This window comes from Diorhabda carinulata, chromosome 4 (genome assembly GCF_026250575.1).
Source record: "Diorhabda carinulata isolate Delta chromosome 4, icDioCari1.1, whole genome shotgun sequence".
Classification (NCBI taxonomy): Eukaryota; Metazoa; Arthropoda; class Insecta; order Coleoptera; family Chrysomelidae; genus Diorhabda; species Diorhabda carinulata.
This window is the reverse complement of record NC_079463.1, coordinates 33,124,078-33,145,654: the sequence shown is the minus strand read 5'-3', so window position 1 is coordinate 33,145,654 and position 21,577 is coordinate 33,124,078. Positions and strand designations below refer to the sequence as shown.

At 29.3% G+C, this 21,577-nt stretch overlaps 1 protein-coding gene across 2 annotated transcripts in view; it reads left to right on the top strand.

Annotated features, from left to right (window-relative positions):
• Nucleotides 1-21,577, top strand: part of LOC130892778 (dorsal-ventral patterning protein Sog) — a 39,200-nt gene that overhangs the window by 7,522 nt on the left and 10,101 nt on the right. For both annotated transcript variants that reach the window (XM_057798387.1, XM_057798388.1), the window contains exons 2-3: nucleotides 17,029-17,132; nucleotides 19,388-19,520. In XM_057798387.1, coding sequence (XP_057654370.1) covers nucleotides 17,029-17,132; nucleotides 19,388-19,520 — 237 coding nt within the window. The remainder of the gene's footprint in view (nucleotides 1-17,028; nucleotides 17,133-19,387; nucleotides 19,521-21,577) is intronic.

Below are 21,577 nucleotides of genomic sequence, written 5' to 3'. Positions count from 1 at the left end.
CTGTATTCGAGATCTAACAAGAAATATTCATTTAATTCAATTGTCCACTCTGTATCACATAATTCATATAGAAATAAAGTCAAAAAAATATTATTTTAAACGTGAAAAATCTTCATTTTTGATTGTAGAATAGACGTGCTGTACTCAAAGTCTAAATCCGACCCTGTATTCGAGATCTAACAAGAAATATTCATTTAATTCAATTGTCCACTCTGTATCACATAATTCATATAGAAATAAAGTCAAAAAAATATTATTTTAAACGTGAAAAATCTTCATTTTTGATTGTAGAATAGACGTGCTGTACTCAAAGTCTAAATCCGACCCTGTATTCGAGATCTAACAAGAAATTTTCATTTAATTCAATTGTCCACTCTGTATCACATATTTTATATAGGAATAAAGTCAAAAAAATATTATTTTAAACGTAAAAAATCTTCATTTTTGATTGTAGAATAGACGTGCTGTACTCAAAGTCTAAATCCGACCCTGTATTCGAGATCTAACAAGAAATTTTCATTTAATTCAATTGTCCACTCTGTATCACATAATTCATATAGAAATAAAGTCAAAAAAATATTATTTTAAACGTAAAAAATCTTCATTTTTGATTGTAGAATAGACGTGCTGTACTCAAAGTCTAAATCCGACCCTGTATTCGAGATCTAACAAGAAATATTCATTTAATTCAATTGTCCACTCTGTATCACATAATTCATATAGAAATAAAGTCAAAAAAATATTATTTTAAACGTGAAAAATCTTCATTTTTGATTGTAGAATAGACGTGCTGTACTCAAAGTCTAAATCCGACCCTGTATTCGAGATCTAACAAGAAATATTCATTTAATTCAATTGTCCACTCTGTATCACATAATTCATATAGAAATAAAGTCAAAAAAATATTATTTTAAACGTGAAAAATCTTCATTTTTGATTGTAGAATAGACGTGCTGTACTCAAAGTCTAAATCCGACCCTGTATTCGAGATCTAACAAGAAATATTCATTTAATTCAATTGTCCACTCTGTATCACATAATTCATATAGAAATAAAGTCAAAAAAATATTATTTTAAACGTGAAAAATCTTCATTTTTGATTGTAGAATAGACGTGCTGTACTCAAAGTCTAAATCCGACCCTGTATTCGAGATCTAACAAGAAATTTTCATTTAATTCAATTGTCCACTCTGTATCACATATTTCATATAGAAATAAAGTCAAAAAAATATTATTTTAAACCTAAAAAATCTTCATTTTTGATTGTAGAATAGACGTGCTGTACTCAAAGTCTAAATCCGACCCTGTATTCGAGATCTAACAAGAAATATTCATTTAATTCAATTGTCCACTCTGTATCACATAATTCATATAGAAATAAAGTCAAAAAAATATTATTTTAAACGTAAAAAATCTTCATTTTTGATTGTAGAATAGACGTGCTGTACTCAAAGTCTAAATCCGACCCTGTATTCGAGATCTAACAAGAAATTTTCATTTAATTCAATTGTCCACTCTGTATCACATATTTTATATAGAAATAAAGTCAAAAAAATATTATTTTAAACGTAAAAAATCTTCATTTTTGATTGTAGAATAGACGTGCTGTACTCAAAGTCTAAATCCGACCCTGTATTCGAGATCTAACAAGAAATTTTCATTTAATTTAATTGTCCACTCTGTATCACATATTTTATATAGGAATAAAGTCAAAAAAATATTATTTTAAACGTAAAAAATCTTCATTTTTGATTGTAGAATAGACGTGCTGTACTCAAAGTCTAAATCCGACCCTGTATTCGAGATCTAACAAGAAATTTTCATTTAATTCAATTGTCCACTCTGTATCACATATTTTATATAGGAATAAAGTCAAAAAAATATTATTTTAAACGTAAAAAATCTTCATTTTTGATTGTAGAATAGACGTGCTGTACTCAAAGTCTAAATCCGACCCTGTATTCGAGATCTAACAAGAAATATTCATTTAATTCAATTGTCCACTCTGTATCACATAATTCATATAGAAATAAAGTCAAAAAAATATTATTTTAAACGTGAAAAATCTTCATTTTTGATTGTAGAATAGACGTGCTGTACTCAAAGTCTAAATCCGACCCTGTATTCGAGATCTAACAAGAAATTTTCATTTAATTCAATTGTCCACTCTGTATCACATATTTTATATAGGAATAAAGTCAAAAAAATATTATTTTAAACGTAAAAAATCTTCATTTTTGATTGTAGAATAGACGTGCTGTACTCAAAGTCTAAATCCGACCCTGTATTCGAGATCTAACAAGAAATATTCATTTAATTCAATTGTCCACTCTGTATCACATAATTCATATAGAAATAAAGTCAAAAAAATATTATTTTAAACGTGAAAAATCTTCATTTTTGATTGTAGAATAGACGTGCTGTACTCAAAGTCTAAATCCGACCCTGTATTCGAGATCTAACAAGAAATATTCATTTAATTCAATTGTCCACTCTGTATCACATAATTCATATAGAAATAAAGTCAAAAAAATATTATTTTAAACGTGAAAAATCTTCATTTTTGATTGTAGAATAGACGTGCTGTACTCAAAGTCTAAATCCGACCCTGTATTCGAGATCTAACAAGAAATATTCATTTAATTCAATTGTCCACTCTGTATCACATAATTCATATAGAAATAAAGTCAAAAAAATATTATTTTAAACGTGAAAAATCTTCATTTTTGATTGTAGAATAGACGTGCTGTACTCAAAGTCTAAATCCGACCCTGTATTCGAGATCTAACAAGAAATTTTCATTTAATTCAATTGTCCACTCTGTATCACATAATTCATATAGAAATAAAGTCAAAAAAATATTATTTTAAACGTGAAAAATCTTCATTTTTGATTGTAGAATAGACGTGCTGTACTCAAAGTCTAAATCCGACCCTGTATTCGAGATCTAACAAGAAATATTCATTTAATTCAATTGTCCACTCTGTATCACATAATTCATATAGAAATAAAGTCAAAAAAATATTATTTTAAACGTAAAAAATCTTCATTTTTGATTGTAGAATAGACGTGCTGTACTCAAAGTCTAAATCCGACCCTGTATTCGAGATCTAACAAGAAATTTTCATTTAATTCAATTGTCCACTCTGTATCACATATTTCATATAGAAATAAAGTCAAAAAAATATTATTTTAAACCTAAAAAATCTTCATTTTTGATTGTAGAATAGACGTGCTGTACTCAAAGTCTAAATCCGACCCTGTATTCGAGATCTAACAAGAAATATTCATTTAATTCAATTGTCCACTCTGTATCACATAATTCATATAGAAATAAAGTCAAAAAAATATTATTTTAAACGTAAAAAATCTTCATTTTTGATTGTAGAATAGACGTGCTGTACTCAAAGTCTAAATCCGACCCTGTATTCGAGATCTAACAAGAAATTTTCATTTAATTCAATTGTCCACTCTGTATCACATATTTTATATAGAAATAAAGTCAAAAAAATATTATTTTAAACGTAAAAAATCTTCATTTTTGATTGTAGAATAGACGTGCTGTACTCAAAGTCTAAATCCGACCCTGTATTCGAGATCTAACAAGAAATTTTCATTTAATTTAATTGTCCACTCTGTATCACATATTTTATATAGGAATAAAGTCAAAAAAATATTATTTTAAACGTAAAAAATCTTCATTTTTGATTGTAGAATAGACGTGCTGTACTCAAAGTCTAAATCCGACCCTGTATTCGAGATCTAACAAGAAATTTTCATTTAATTCAATTGTCCACTCTGTATCACATATTTTATATAGGAATAAAGTCAAAAAAATATTATTTTAAACGTAAAAAATCTTCATTTTTGATTGTAGAATAGACGTGCTGTACTCAAAGTCTAAATCCGACCCTGTATTCGAGATCTAACAAGAAATTTTCATTTAATTCAATTGTCCACTCTGTATCACATAATTCATATAGAAATAAAGTCAAAAAATATTATTTTAAACCTAAAAAATCTTCATTTTTGATTGTAGAATAGACGTGCTGTACTCAATGTCTAAATCCGACCCTGTATTCGAGATCTAACAAGAAATTTTCATTTAATTCAATTGTCCACTCTGTATTACATATTTCATATAGAAATAAAGTGATTTGGCATTAAATACTTTTATTTAAAATGGAGTTAAATTTTTGGTAAAAACTTCTGAGTATATTTTTTGAAAAATTTCAAAAACTGCGCATCAAAATTTGATCAAAAATAACAAATAAGATCGAATTAACGAATAGGTTGATGGGTTACGGTACAGATAACTTATCAGAGCTATTGTTAGAGATAAAATTAGTCATTTCTTATTGATTGAATAATCGAGAATCGTTTTCGAAATTGCCACATATTTACACAACTTTGAATAATGACAGGCGCCATGTACACTTTAATACCTATATAGGGTGACAAAGAAATGAAAAAATACCCTATTTTTACGTAAGAAATTATAAAAAAAAATTAACATTTTATGAGTAACCTCGTATACTACTGAAAAATTTTGATATCTGATAACTGCATTTTAAGGTTAGGACCATTCAGAACCTTTTATGAAGAATAACTTTTTTTCGAAAACTTGAAAATAAAAAAGATATAATACGTTTGTGAAAATAAGTACTTTCTGGACAACCCTGGTAGCCTCATCAACAAAATCAACCTGCCTAAAATGACTTTTAAGCTCAATAAGTCATATCAGAGGATAAACTATCAAAAATGTTTTAAATTCCGTCAACAATTGTCTCATGATTTAATAAAATACAAAATGGTGACGACGCCAGCTTTTCCTTGTGATGTAAATATAAATTTGAAGCATTTTACATCCCTCTATCTAATTATTATATTATAATTAACTAAACGAAAACGGAAAATCAACATGACTACAACATTACGTTAAGATTTTTTTAATAAAAACGTTCCCAAAACTTTAAAATAACCTCAAACAATTACGCATCGTTCACAACCATCTTTATATATCATAAACTATTCGCATTAACCTGTTGTTTGGTTGTGATGTCAATAAAGACCTCGAAAATTTGACAGACGCCGTCCTTCCGCTGATTAATAATGTCAGTTATAAAACATAATCGAATTGTTTTGACCAGAGTTTCGATTATTTTTAGAAAATGTTGAACTATAAAAGCACCCAATAAACATCAAAATATTTCACACAGCCGTACATTTTGATTTAGGTAGTGACTACTCGTCCGTTCACATAAGAATGTAACTCAATTTATCGATATTATTTGTCAATCGGCAATAGGCGATTTTTCGCGAACAAATTTTATACAACGGTTTTTTATTATTAGAAAACAGGTCCGTATTATGAATATTTGGAAAAATATATACCGATTGGTAAAAAAAAAACAATTTTAAGTATGTCGAGTCGATCTATAAGAAATTTTTAGAGGTTGTGTTATCTCTACGACCTTAATTAAATGCTTTTATCTTTGCAATCCTATTTTCTATTGATTGTGAATATTCGAAATGACTCGATTTTGAATAGTCGTTGGAGTAGTAGTCATTTCGTTTGTTTTATAATGTTTTGTGTTGAGAAAGGCGAGTAGATGACCTCAATCGAGTGCAGCCTCAAATAGAACCCGCGACGGCTAGCGGCGCGACGCTACACTTCAAACTATATTTTTGGTTGTGGCCCGTCCAGACGCTCTTGCCGATGTTCGAACGAAAAACCGCCAAAGCGAATTTCTAAAGAGGTATTATATCCTATTAAAATTCTTCGAACCGCCAACTTTTGTTGACGTCCCGAATATTCCACCAACGATAAAAAATTTGAAAACGCCATATTGAAAAAAACGTTTTAAATCGTAGATTTATAGGTTATAACCTCCAAAATCGCACGGTTTGTAGGCGTATTTGGTAGAAAAAGACGATTTACTGTTAATAGTCTAATTCTAAAAGATATATCGCATCCATGTTTTCAAAATGTGTACGTAAAACGTGCAAACACCTAAATAAATATCTCACATAGAATATAATCTTCAATTTGTGCCACTCTTGAGCATCAAAACAACTAAAAAGATCATCATTGCAATTTAATTCAAAAATTTCAAATGATAATAATAAATTCAGTCAACGTATGATACTATACTATGAAAGAAATAAACATATTTATCAATTTTTGAGGTTATGTACGTGGTTAATGTGAAACAACGCCTAAAAGCGAAATTAATGATGTTTTGATACTTATTATGACAACCTAGAAGTTTTAAATTAACGTAGAGACGAATAAATATCGTTTTTTTTACGAATTATTGTCTTAAACTCACTTTTAAGTTTTTACTTCGCTGCTTATATACCCCTACATCTCGTCGAAACTTATATCGAGTTGAAATTTATCTCGTTGTATAATACAGTGTATTTAGGCGATTTGAACGTATCGAAAATCGTTTTTTTTTTGTTTTATCACTTCAAAGAGACCGAATTAACATAACGCGACCATCGAACCGACTTAAAAATGTCGGAACACTTATTGTTGAATGCTAATGTGCAAGGAGTTCCGCCTTTAGAATGAAATTATCAATGTGGGCGTTTGTGTGAGACATGTAAAAATCTCATCCATTGTTGAACGACGAAAAATAGCGAACGGTTTTGCTGTCACGCTCATTTTAAAATAAGATGGGAGCGGTGGACGAAATGTCACCGAAGCAGTGTCAAAAGCGATGTTTTTAATCGAAAAATGTATAATTTCGATCCATTATAATAGATAACAGTCGAGAAAACATGAAATCATACAAGTATCAAGCGTTTTAACGATAGAGCGAAGCCTGAAGTATGGTTAACTTATGGTAAGATATAACGGATCGTGTTAGTCTTGATCAAGTGTTTGTACAGATTCCATATTGTAAAAAAAACGACTTTACCGCACTACAGGCTTCATTTGCACACGCCCATAACCTAACTTTTGCTTTTTTCCCGTTCCAAGAGTGGAATTTTTATTGGAGTCCGGCCCTGCTATCTAATACTCTGTAATGTAATTTTCCATTTAAATTTCATTTTTATCGGAGTCCGGCCCTGCTGTCTAATACTCTGTAATGTAATTTTCCATTTAAATTTCATTTTTATCGGAGTCCGGCCCTGCTGTCTAATACTCTGTAATGTATTTTCTTATCTTTATTCGTGATAATTTAAATATTCTACTTGAATTTTTGTAGAGTTTTTAATTGTATAATAGTATGAAATATGTTTAATTTTCTATATATTACATTAGACATTCCATATTTAGAATTTAATGATGTTATTATTAAAGTTGACGTCTTGAAAAAATATGAGTTTTTAATGAAAATAAATCTCTATTTTTAATTAGACCCTGATTAGACTTGTCCTTTTAATTTAATTTATTAAATTGAAATTTATCGAGGTTAAATAGATGGATTTCTTCGAATTTATTAGTAACAAATTTATATACATGGTATAGTTCTAAATTAATGTAATTTATACTTTATTTTTATTGTAACTTTCTATCATATATCGACACATTCAGTCTCTTTAATTTGACAGTTAAACAATCACTTGATCAGTGAGTATCGATAGAACTGATAAACTTTGTGTTTTGTACTTCTTTCTGATGTATTCTGTGTTTTGTGTTTTGACAGTTGAGAGAATGAATAGATTTGTGATTGTTAAATTCCATCAACTAGATCCCTAAAGTCATTATTATACATTAAAAAAATATCTGTCGAGTACATTTTCCTATGTATAAAAATTTCATATTAATAAATCAAAAAATAAAAAAAAATCCCTCGCCAAGGTGATTCAGTTAATAAATAAATGAACGAGAAGAGAACGAACAATCAATTAATAATTTAATTAGTGATAATTATTATAAATAAACACGAATTTTGTCAAAATAGGCTGCGACGTATGTTTTTTATATCAAAAATGACTAGTTAAAACCTGTATCTTCGATTGAACTCCTATAAAAATCACATTTGTTGCTAAAAAACTTCCAAACCGCATCTACTGAATTTAAAACAAGGTTGACTATTAACCGTCAGTTGCACCATAACACTAACCAAACAAAAAATTTAGTTTATACCCTATGCTTGAAATAAAATAAAATTACGAGAATTAAATAAAATCAAGTAGACTTTAGAATTCTAATTAAAATTTTCTTTTTGATTATTAATTAATCTTTATATGAATTTAATAAAAAAAAAAACAATTTTGGAGGTTAGCTTAATCTATTTCCAATTTTTCCTAGTTTTATGTGAAATTTCACAACAACCCCTATATAAATGAAGGCCACGGCTACACAGGTTTGTCCAGACACGGTAGACATTCGAAAGAATAGGCTTCAGACTAAACAACTGACGGTCATTAACCTTTGCGGTATGCTTACTTCATCTGTAAGTAAGTTAGTCTTGTTACTTAACAGGCACACCTCGTATATTAATAAATATTTGAGAATCCCTTTAAAAATGATATATACTCTAATTTTTAGACCATTTTATAAGTTTTTCATATTGATTTTTGGTTTGTTTTTGTAGAAAATTAGTTGAAAAAAACATGTAAAAATTAAAGTTTCGACCTATTTCGGTGTTTAAAAAAATAAATTTAATTTTATGTTTAAATTCAAAGTAGAATAATAAACTCACATGTTATGGTGCAAACGGCGATTTAATACCGGATTTTATGACATTTATATAAAGGATAATAGACAAGTGTTTGTGGTAGAACGGAACGAATTTTTTTTAAAGAGCAACGGATGCAAAATATCTGCCTTTCCGACTATGAACGTAGATGATTTACTATATTTTTATCAAAAATAAAAGCAATAAGAAGATGAGATATTCACAGTATTTATAAAGAGCTGTTTATTTATCGTCTATCTTAAAGTATATTCACGAGTAAATTACTTGCTTTTAAGTTTTGCAATACCTAGTACATAATATCGTTTAATAATGTTTTCAAGGATTCTATATCACTGAAATAATGCATTTATATGTATTAATATTAATAATACGATGTTAAATGGAAATATTAACTATATTTAGCAGCTCTTCTTCTTTTTTAGTTTTTTGCAGTTTGCACCTTTATGGTACTACGTAATTAATTGATAAATCAAACTAGTGCATTTTTTTATTTTATGGCAAAGTTTGTTTTTTCTATAAAATAATGTTAGTTTTTTTAATTTTGGTAGCAAATAATTATACATAGATGGATAAAAAGAGAAATGGAAACATAAAACTTGCATTAAAAGTAGACGGTGACTTACGTCACTGTACAACAATATGACTTACGTCAGACCAGTGACGTGTCATTGAAAATTACTATAGTCATATACAGGGTGTTATCAAATTAAAGTATAAAATTTATTTAATTCGCTTTTATAACTTAATTAAAAATATTATAAATACAGTTATGGTGATTAAGCTATAGGAATGTTATGAAAAATACGGGGGTTAATCGTAAATTTATTTACGATGATACAAAATTGTTTTTTATACAAAAGATACACAAATAGAATCCCATTACCGAAAGTTTCGATACATTAACTACCAAAACCGTGTTAAAAAAAAATAAAATACTTTTTTTTTGGCATATTGCTAATTTAATGTAACATATCATATTATAAAAGTGACTTCAAAGACGATCCCAAAATTTATTTATGCGTAAAACTTCTTTCATCTTCCTTTCTTCAAAGTTCATTGTCCTGACAGAAATAACTGATCTGAATTAATAGGGTGATCCATCTAACGAGTTTTTAACTATAATTTGACCCCATTTGAGATAAAACGTAATTTTTTTATCAGTTCCTAGTTGTAGATTCGATAAAGAACCAATACAAATCGTCAATTGGATTATATCTCTTGAATATGACAGTAAATTATACCCCGAGGGATGTGCACTTACTGAACATGTATTTTATGAAGGTTTTTCTATGGAATAACAGAAAATACACGTTGTAGATTCGATAAAGAACCAATACAAATCGTCAATTGGATTATATCTCTTGAATATGACAGTAAATTATACCCTGAGGGATGTGCACTTACTGAACATGTATTTTATGAAGGTTTTTCTATGGAATAACAGAAAATACACGTTGTAGATTCGATAAAGAACCAATACAAATCGTCAATTGGATTATATCTCTTGAATATGACAGTAAATTATACCCTGAGGGATGTGCACTTACTGAACATGTATTTTATGAAGGTTTTTCTATGGAATAACAGAAAATACACGTTGTAGATTCGATAAAGAACCAATACAAATCGTCAATCGGATTATATCCCTTGAATATGACAGTAAATTATACCCTGAGGGATGTGCACTTACTGAACATGTATTTTATGAAGGTTTTTCTATGGAATAACAGAAAATACACGTTGTAGATTCGATAAAGAACCAATACAAATCGTCAATCGGATTATATCCCTTGAATATGACAGTAAATTATACCCTGAGGGATGTGCACTTACTGAACATGTATTTTATGAAGGTTTTTCTATGGAATAACAGAAAATACACGTTGTAGATTCGATAAAGAACCAATACAAATCGTCAATCGGATTATATCCCTTGAATATGACAGTAAATTATACCCTGAGGGATGTGCACTTACTGAACATGTATTTTATGAAGGTTTTTCTATGGAATAACAGAAAATACACGTTGTAGATTCGATAAAGAACCAATACAAATCGTCAATCGGATTATATCCCTTGAATATGACAGTAAATTATACCCCGAGGGATGTGCACTTACTGAACATGTATTTTATGAAGGTTTTTCTATGGAATAACAGAAAATACACGTTGTAGATTCGATAAAGAACCAATACAAATCGTCAATCGGATTATATCCCTTGAATATGACAGTAAATTATACCCTGAGGGATGTGCACTTACTGAACATGTATTTTATGAAGGTTTTTCTATGGAATAACAGAAAATACACGTTGTAGATTCGATAAAGAACCAATACAAATCGTCAATTGGATTATATCTCTTGAATATGACAGTAAATTATACCCTGAGGGATGTGCACTTACTGAACATGTATTTTATGAAGGTTTTTCTATGGAATAACAGAAAATACACGTTGTAGATTCGATAAAGAACCAATACAAATCGTCAATCGGATTATATCCCTTGAATATGACAGTAAATTATACCCTGAGGGATGTGCACTTACTGAACATGTATTTTATGAAGGTTTTTCTATGGAATAACAGAAAATACACGTTGTAGATTCGATAAAGAACCAATACAAATCGTCAATCGGATTATATCCCTTGAATATGACAGTAAATTATACCCCGAGGGATGTGCACTTACTGAACATGTATTTTATGAAGGTTTTTCTATGGAATAACAGAAAATACACGTTGTAGATTCGATAAAGAACCAATACAAATCGTCAATCGGATTATATCCCTTGAATATGACAGTAAATTATACCCTGAGGGATGTGCACTTACTGAACATGTATTTTATGAAGGTTTTTCTATGGAATAACAGAAAATACACGTTGTAGATTCGATAAAGAACCAATACAAATCGTCAATTGGATTATATCTCTTGAATATGACAGTAAATTATACCCTGAGGGATGTGCACTTACTGAACATGTATTTTATGAAGGTTTTTCTATGGAATAACAGAAAATACACGTTGTAGATTCGATAAAGAACCAATACAAATCGTCAATTGGATTATATCTCTTGAATATGACAGTAAATTATACCCTGAGGGATGTGCACTTACTGAACATGTATTTTATGAAGGTTTTTCTATGGAATAACAGAAAATACACGTTGTATATTCGATAAAGAACCAATACAAATCGTCAATTGGATTATATCTCTTGAATATGACAGTAAATTATACCCTGAGGGATGTGCACTTACTGAACATGTATTTTATGAAGGTTTTTCTATGGAATAACAGAAAATACACGTTGTAGATTCGATAAAGAACCAATACAAATCGTCAATTGGATTATATCTCTTGAATATGACAGTAAATTATACCCTGAGGGATGTGCACTTACTGAACATGTATTTTATGAAGGTTTTTCTATGGAATAACAGAAAATACACGTTGTAGATTCGATAAAGAACCAATACAAATCGTCAATCGGATTATATCCCTTGAATATGACAGTAAATTATACCCTGAGGGATGTGCACTTACTGAACATGTATTTTATGAAGGTTTTTCTATGGAATAACAGAAAATACACGTTGTATATTCGATAAAGAACCAATACAAATCGTCAATTGGATTATATCTCTTGAATATGACAGTAAATTATACCCTGAGGGATGTGCACTTACTGAACATGTATTTTATGAAGGTTTTTCTATGGAATAACAGAAAATACACGTTGTATATTCGATAAAGAACCAATACAAATCGTCAATTGGATTATATCTCTTGAATATGACAGTAAATTATACCCTGAGGGATGTGCACTTACTGAACATGTATTTTATGAAGGTTTTTCTATGGAATAACAGAAAATACACGTTGTAGATTCGATAAAGAACCAATACAAATCGTCAATCGGATTATATCCCTTGAATATGACAGTAAATTATACCCTGAGGGATGTGCACTTACTGAACATGTATTTTATGAAGGTTTTTCTATGGAATAACAGAAAATACACGTTGTAGATTCGATAAAGAACCAATACAAATCGTCAATTGGATTATATCCCTTGAATATGACAGTAAATTATACCCTGAGGGATGTGCACTTACTGAACATGTATTTTATGAAGGTTTTTCTATGGAATAACAGAATATACACGTTGTATATTCGATAAAGAACCAATACAAATCGTCAATCGGATTATATCCCTTGAATATGACAGTAAATTATACCCTGAGGGATGTGCACTTACTGAACATGTATTTTATGAAGGTTTTTCTATGGAATAACAGAATATACACGTTGTAGATTCGATAAAGAACCAATACAAATCGTCAATTGGATTATATCCCTTGAATATGACAGTAAATTATACCCTGAGGGATGTGCACTTACTGAACATGTATTTTATGAAGGTTTTTCTATGGAATAACAGAAAATACACGTTTTTAGAAGGAATTCATGTTTAACTTTTTAACTACTTATTTTTTTAATTGATTTATAACTTAGACTCATAGTAATTATCAAAAAAAAACGATTTGTCATGTAAAACTTTTTGTATAATTAATTTTTTCATTATTACTTATCGATTATAGTTGTTTTTTCGATTAATTTGAAAAAATGTATTGGATTTTGGACTCGATTAACTGAGTTTTGAATTTGCGATTTTTCGATTTCGTGATTTTTCGGCGACGTCATAAACATTCCACATCTTGGAATATTATAAATGATAAAAACAAGTCAATGGACTGGTAATGTTCGTACAAGGACGTTTTATACCATCTGGAAACCTTCTATATATACGTGGGTGGTATAAATAACGGTATACGGTTTATAATTTTATTTTCATAGAAAAAATGATTAAAAAAAAGTCAAATTTTCGCGAGAAATAATTTATTTTGGACTATATTACATCCCGATGTACATCGAGTACTTTTTTGACCAAAAATTTTGACGAAGTTTCTCTTTCTTTTTGATTCGAGTCCAAACAACTTTTAGAACCGTCCTCGTACATGTACAAATAATAAAAATGTTTCCCGGAAGGAGATTCGATCGTCCCCCCAGGAAGAACCCACTTATTATCATTATTAATAATTATATATTCCTGTGGTGATTGTTTGGAACCCATGTTGGATATTTATCTAGAATTATTTCCAAGTTTTATCAGTTTTAATTCGAATTGTCGTGAGATTAAGATAACCAAAGATAGCAAACGAATATACGACACGTTCGGTCTTAATATTTCATTATTTGAACTTTGAATTATATAAAATGCACTCAAAATAATTAAAACATGTTAAAATTTTGTATTGGAAAGACATAGTTCAGTAAAAATATTCACGACGTCAAACCTCGTTAAACTAGCTCTAAAATTGAGGTTAGAAACCTTATAAATCCTCTAAATATTGACCTTATAAATCCTTTCAAGGTTTTTTGGTACCTTGGAATATCCTAACTCGATGGAAACATCTTCGAAATGCCGTTTTTGTTCCGATGGTGAGTGAACGTGGTGGCGTCCATCTTGTTCACGTCGACGATCATCCAGGACCGGCCTGTGGATTTTCTTCAACATTTCCGTTAATAATATTTCAAACTTAATTGTCAAATAAAGACATTTTTTGAGATATAATTATGGAATTTTAATAATTAGGAGATTAGTTAAAAAATAATCAATCAGGTGATCAAATTTATTTATATCTAATACACAAGTGGCTCGATTACAACAAGACGACATATTTTCGTTGGTTGCATAATTTAAAATTGTAATTTGTAAATGGGTTAATGAACTTTGGAATATGAAGGTCGCAATTCTTGTGGATTTTGAAGATTTAATCGTTTTATCTATTGCCTATTCGTCTATGGTCTCGAAATTTGTCGAAATTTTGCGGGGTGGATTATAAGAAACCGAGATTTATCGTCTTCAGATATGAAAAATACTTATTCTTGTCTAAAAATGCTTTCCGTAATTGTGTTTACAAAAAAAAACTTCCACGAATTGGTTAACCACTCTCCATATTCACCAGATTTACCATCAAGCGACTTTTTCCGTTTAAAGTGTCTGAAACTTTCTATACACCCCTCGTAAGTTACATTGTACCATTAGTTTCGTATAAAAACATTAAAAACATTTTTTTAATAGTAAAATTTAGTTGTAAATAATCTAGAAAATAAAATATTGTAGTTTATATATAAAAATTCTAGTCGAGTTCCAAAATATGTCAATACTGTTGTAAATACGTCAATGTCATCATAAAGTTTGACATTATCAACGATGATGTGTCGTTTGAACCGACTCGTCGCGTTTAAAGTGTTCGGAACTTTCTATACACCCCTCGTAAGTTACATTGTACCATTAGTTTCGTATAAAAACATTAAAAACATTTTTTTAATAGTAAAATTTAGTTGTAAATAATCTAGAAAATAAAATATTGTAGTTTATATATAAAAATTCTAGTCGAGTTCCAAAATATGTCAATACTGTTATAAATACGTCAAATCTGTCAATGTCATCATAAAGTTTGACATTATCAACGATGATGTGTCGTTTGAACCGACTCGTCGCGTTTAAAGTGTTCGAAACTTTCTACACACCCCTCGTAAGTTACATTGTACTATCGGTTTCATATACAAACTTTAAAAACATTTTTTTAATACTAAAACTTAGTTGTAAATAATTTAGAAAATAAAATATTGTAGTTGATATACGAGAAGTGGAATTCTATTTTTAACAAATGGCAATACTGTTATAATTACGTCAAATCTGTCAATGTCATTATAGATATTTGACATTACCGTATTCGGTTGTTCGAAACAATCAACTTTCGTGATAAAAACAAAGTGTATTGATCTTAATGGAACCCCCGTACAAACTTATGAAGTATTTTACAACATTCTAATGTTAAGTATTGAAGCGAAATGATTCTTATACGGCGCTTCTAGATAAAATATAACTCCCCAGAGTAGAACAGGTTTCCAATATTTTTTCAACTCGTCAAATATGGAAAACGAGCCTGTCCGCTCAATATCATTGACTAATAATTTCAGTTTACTTCTTTACTTATTGTTTCTTTTTGTTTTCGAAAGAAATCACCTCGGTAGCGATGACACATTTTTTTTATCGGTTACTTCGTCATGGAATTAACGAAACTCCTTTCGTTATCAACTTTTTCCGAATTAATTATTCTTCGCGTGCGTTTCGACGGAAATTTTTTCTCTAAGTGAAGCAAGGCCGTCGTCTCGATCTCCCCGTTTGAAAAATGTGCCACAGCTAACTTTGATTTTGAGTGCATAGCAATGACCAGACGGAATTCTTGAAATAGCGATGATCTTTTCATAGTAGGCAAACTACTTCTGTATTTGGTTAACTTTAACAATAAACTGCGCACAATGATATTACTATATAAGCGCAAAGGCCTTCTCATTATATTACGAGGATCGAACCGAAAGTTTAGCAAATCTACTAAGCGGTAACTAATGATTAAATAATGCAGTTTCGACGGTCTAAAACAGTATATTATAATCGATTTCGTGGGTTTTTAACTTAATAAATACAAAAAGTAGTTGTGTAAACTTGGAAAGTATACGATAAAATTGAAAGTCGAGTTGAATTAATACGTCGATTACGAGACAAAAAGTCTAGCTGGTTTGTTGGCGACCGAAATGTTAGCAAAGGTCATTTTGAAATAAAATTAGTATGTACGTAAGTGCAAGCTGCATTGTTGTGTGATAATTATAAACATTAAAAACCGACATGATCATGAACGTCACCGCCGGAAAGTGTACCTAGATAATACAATTATAATAATAAAATAACAAATTAGTTATTATCAAGTTTTAACATAATTTGAATTGACAAAATGAAATAATTTAATCAAATGAATTTACAAAATATTTATTAAATATTCCGAGTACGCTCCTGTGTAATTTAGCTTTATTTATAAGTCTTTTACATAATTATACAGTATGTCAGTTTTAAATGACATTAAATCGATACGTCATCGTTTAATATACGGGGGTTGATGCTGAATTACTTGGGAAAAGTAAATTTGGGTTAGAATAAACTTTTTCTAGTATTTGATCGTCGAGCGCTGCTCAACACGATCCATTTAGCATCCTCGAATTTGGAATTTATCTATGAACGAGTTGAAAATGAAGGAAAGTTATATTTTTTTATTAATTCGTTTAAATCTTGCGATATTTTTACAAAATTTTTGTTTTGGTATCAAAATCTTAACGGAAAATCGCATTTTTAAAAATTTTTTTATAACAATTTTAATTTGTACGTAATTTTTAGATTGTAAATTTAATATTTTTTTAAATATATATTAAAATGAATCTGCTGAATCGATTTTTGTTTCAGAATGTATATTTGGTAAACAAATAAGGGAATTGGGATCGCAATGGATACCAGATTTGGGAGTTCCCATAGGAGTTTTATACTGCATGAAATGTGAATGCGTACCGGTGAGTTGAATCAAATATTTTCCATATTTCAAATACAAATTTCCCAACAATATTTCAAACAAATCTATTTATTTAAAATACATATTAATTATCTTCGATAGGACACTCTGTATATATTAAAAATTTTTCGTACCTTTACATTCATTCATAAACGTCTAATTTCGTAAAATATAATTCTATTATAAACTATCAGATGGCGTTGTCTAAATGTCAAATCTAGTAACAAACTTGTATCGATTATATCTATGATATTATAATCGATTTATGTCATCTAATATTCAATATACAGAAATTGCCCGACTAAATACGTATTTATTATCTTCAATAAGACACTCTGTATATATTTACAATTTTTAGTACCTTTACATTCATTCCTAGGAGTTTCGTAAAATATGATTCTATTATAAACTATCAGATGGCGTTGTCTAAATGTCAAATCTAGTAACAAACTTGTATCGATTATATCTATGATATTATAATCGATTTATGCCATCTAATATTCAATATACAGAAATTGCCCGACTAAATACGTATTTATTATCTTCAATAAGACACTCTGTATATATTTACAATTTTTAGTACCTTTACATTCATTCCTAGGAGTTTCGTAAAATATGATTCTATTATAAACTATCAGATGGCGTTGTCTAAATGTCAAAATTAGTATTTAAACGACTTGAATCGTTTATAAAATCATAGATGGCTTCGTGAAACTAACTGAAATAAATCGATTATAATATCATAGATGGCGTTGTGGAAACGTCAAATTCAGTAGAAAGGTTAGTACAAATTAAGTATAAAATAATTTGATATTTATTGTTTTTTTTTTCTACGCATCTGACTACGTATATAAATATGACTTTAAACTTAAACTGACAAACTCTAAAATGATTTCAAACTATTTTAATATAGATATCGACGTACAACATCGAAGATGTTTCTATTGTATAATATAGTCCAGTCAAATTATTCAAGTAAATTAATCGGTGTGTCTGACATTTTACTGGGAAAATATAAATATGGATACAGAAATTACAAGGAAATTAATATAAACATGACTATATTGGTATGTTGTACTTTCCGTTGCGTTGAGTAGATAAATCTTCTAGTTATTTTTCTCACTGATATGAAGGTCATATTGTGTGAAAATATGCAGTTGAATAATTCATTAGATTTTAAAATTCTGTAGCGCTAACTGGTGTGTATGTGCACAAACGGTGTCTGCGTCTTTTATGTCTTTCAGAAAAATTGTAACACCTGTACGCGATTAAAAAAAAAAAAAACGATGCGTCATTTTCGTAATATAAAACTAATACGTATTACGAAATTATTTCAATTAGATTCAATTTAAAAATTGATTTATATCTATAAAGGAAACTGCATTTCCAGGTATTTTGTTATAATACAGGGCGAGTCATTACTATCTAAATGTCCCTAATAGGTAAACCATACAATCATACAGGATGTCACAAAAGTAGTTGAAACAATTAGATTTTCGATATTGTAGGTAATATACAGATTGTCTCCATTAAAATAACATATCAAGTACTAGTGACAGGTACTTCTGGATTGCTTGTATACGGGTAGATTTCGAATTTTAACCATTCATATTCATTGTTTACGTTGAAAATCGATATACGAGGTTGGTTCCGAAAGTACTTGGCCTTCTTTTCTCAGCGATGTTTAATAAGTTCGATACCGTTTTAATAATAAGAATCGTCAAGTTCCTAGGAACAGTAAATAATCCGAGGAAGCTAAATCTGGTAAATAGGGTGCGTGAAGTAGAAATTCATTGATTTTGGTCGTTTCAATAACAGATTTGGTGCAAACAAAACTTTATTCTCAATCGAATGCGGACGTTTTTCTTTCCATGTTTACAAATTCACTAAAAACGTTCACTATTGATGGCATATAATTTCGGGACCATCCTCGTACACCGAAACTGAAAAGCCCCTTCGTAAAAAAGGATATAATCCTTTGGGATTACTTCCTTTTTATGTAAGTAGGCCTTAAAAGCGGGTTTGTCGATTTATTTAAGTCGGTTTCATGAAAAATTCAAGTAGGTCGTAGAAAATTCGGCAACATTGCTTTTAGGAATTGAACAGTGTCGAAATCTTCGATTAAATCCACGAAAATACGATTTTTCAAGGTTTATATCTAGTCATTTATAACTTTAAAAGGTAAATAATTCAGGATCTACTATATAAATATTCAACAGACAAGAGAAAGGACATCCTGAATATTTGATATTTCAGTTTCAGAGAAAACGGAGGATCGTGGCTAGAGTCCAATGTAGAAACATCAAAAACGAATGTCCTGAACCGACCTGCGAAGATCCCGTTTTATTACCGGAGAGATGCTGTAAAACGTGCCTTGGCGATAATAAAAGTAAGTCTGAATTTCACAACTAAACCGCACGAGATTAAATATAAAAATGTTTCAAGTTACGTGGATCCGATTTGAAAATATGAAAATTGTATCTATGATTATAACCCTAAAACAGAAATTTTTTGATGATACCTCGTACATAAATTACGCCAAACTAAATTAGTATATTCGGAACAATTCGTTTATCCCCCGTATTCGAATAAGGTATCGTTGATATCAATGGCGATAAAAATGGTTGGCGCCAAACAATTTCGAACGTAATATGCAACAAACAATTGGTAGGAAACGCGCCCACAAGATATTTCATTGTTCTAAATAAATAGCAGTCTAGATATTTTATGAAATAATCCGTAAAATATCTCTATAAATAACATAATATTATGGCGTTTGTAAGTAGAATGTAAATATGACTGTGTGTACGCAGACCTCACATCTAGACAGAAAGAGAATTATTTTGTTGTAGAACGTCTGTAGAGAAATATTTATACTGGCGCCACTTATTATAGCAAACATCATGTTCGTAGTGCGTTTCTGTGTGTTTTTAGCTAAATAAATAAAATTTTATTAAATCAAAATTATACTTATATACAACAAGTTTAGTTTTACGCTACGTTAAATTGAGAGAATTTCGTTAATGTCGCATTTTGAAAGACAAAAATTATTGTATAAAACATAAAAATACGTCGAATCGTATAATTAAAACCCTTTTTTATCAAAAAAAAACTTCTTATAATGAGATAATAACCTTAAAATGCGTCTCTGAATCTTCTATAATTGACCTTGACATGAAATTTGTGGGCTTGGGTGCGTAGACTTTACGTTTATTTTGTACCTATTTTATATTTAAATTTTTATTTTAAAATTTTACGTAATTTTTATCTAATATTAAAAAAAATATCTATCAAAAATGTTAATTAGAATATTATAAATCTGTAATTAAATTGTTTAGTAGTTGTTGAATTTTGTGACTTTTATACATAACCTCAAATATGAGCGTTATTACTTTTTCGAATTAAAGATTGTTATAAAACTGATTAAAGTCCAGTTATGTTTATTTACGTTAAATGTAATTGTGTAATTTTAAATATTTCACTAGCGAGTCGTCGCTCGTTTCAGTTGTTTATTTCAAATAATCGGCGCCTTCGTAAGATTTAGATTACACAGACAATTCAACGAATTTACAAAAACAAACTATCAGTACGTTAATCGTTAATTTCAGACATTTTATTGCTACGTCTATTTATATTTACGGTTTTGATGAAAGTAAACTACCGAAATTTTGTAAATAATACTCACTATATACGTAATTCATACAGGTCAATATTAATTGTTATCATTTTTTACTAATATTATACCGAAAAGCTTTCGATTGGGATAAATGTCCTACGACACTCCCCAAGCTTTTAGAATAATGACATGTCCTGCAATTTTCCAATTTCCAATAATCATTTTGTTAAATCATATACAGGGTGATTGATTAATATGATAAAATTCTTCTTCTTTTTCCATTGAAATATCAATTTGAAAATTTGACGGATTATAATCGTCATTGATCTTCATATTATATACAGTCTCACAGGGTGTTCAAAAATATACGTGCCATATCAAAGTTAAATTTTTTTAAATGAAACTTGTAACAAGTTTAATACCCTGTATAATGTAAAATGAAGTCAATAATGGATATCTGTTGAGAGCAAAGCATTCGAATAGTAATGAAAATTCTGTAGAAATATGTATTTCGTTAATATTAATTGAATCTGATACAGGATGAATCAAATTACTAATATATTATTTTCTCGGTTTGTTAAATGAATCACACTGTATTTTATGTGAGCGAATTTTTAGAATGTGAAGACTAATGATGGAAAACTTTATCTCACTACTGAATCGCCCTGTATATCGTTTGAACACCATTTGTATACAAATTGGCTAAGAAAACTAAGGTCACAAAATCAGTCTAATAGAATCTTTTATAATAAGTTATTTTATTTTAACGTACCTAGGTAGTATATTTTGCGATAAGTATTAAAAAGTTAAGTAATTATTTTTCATTGTCT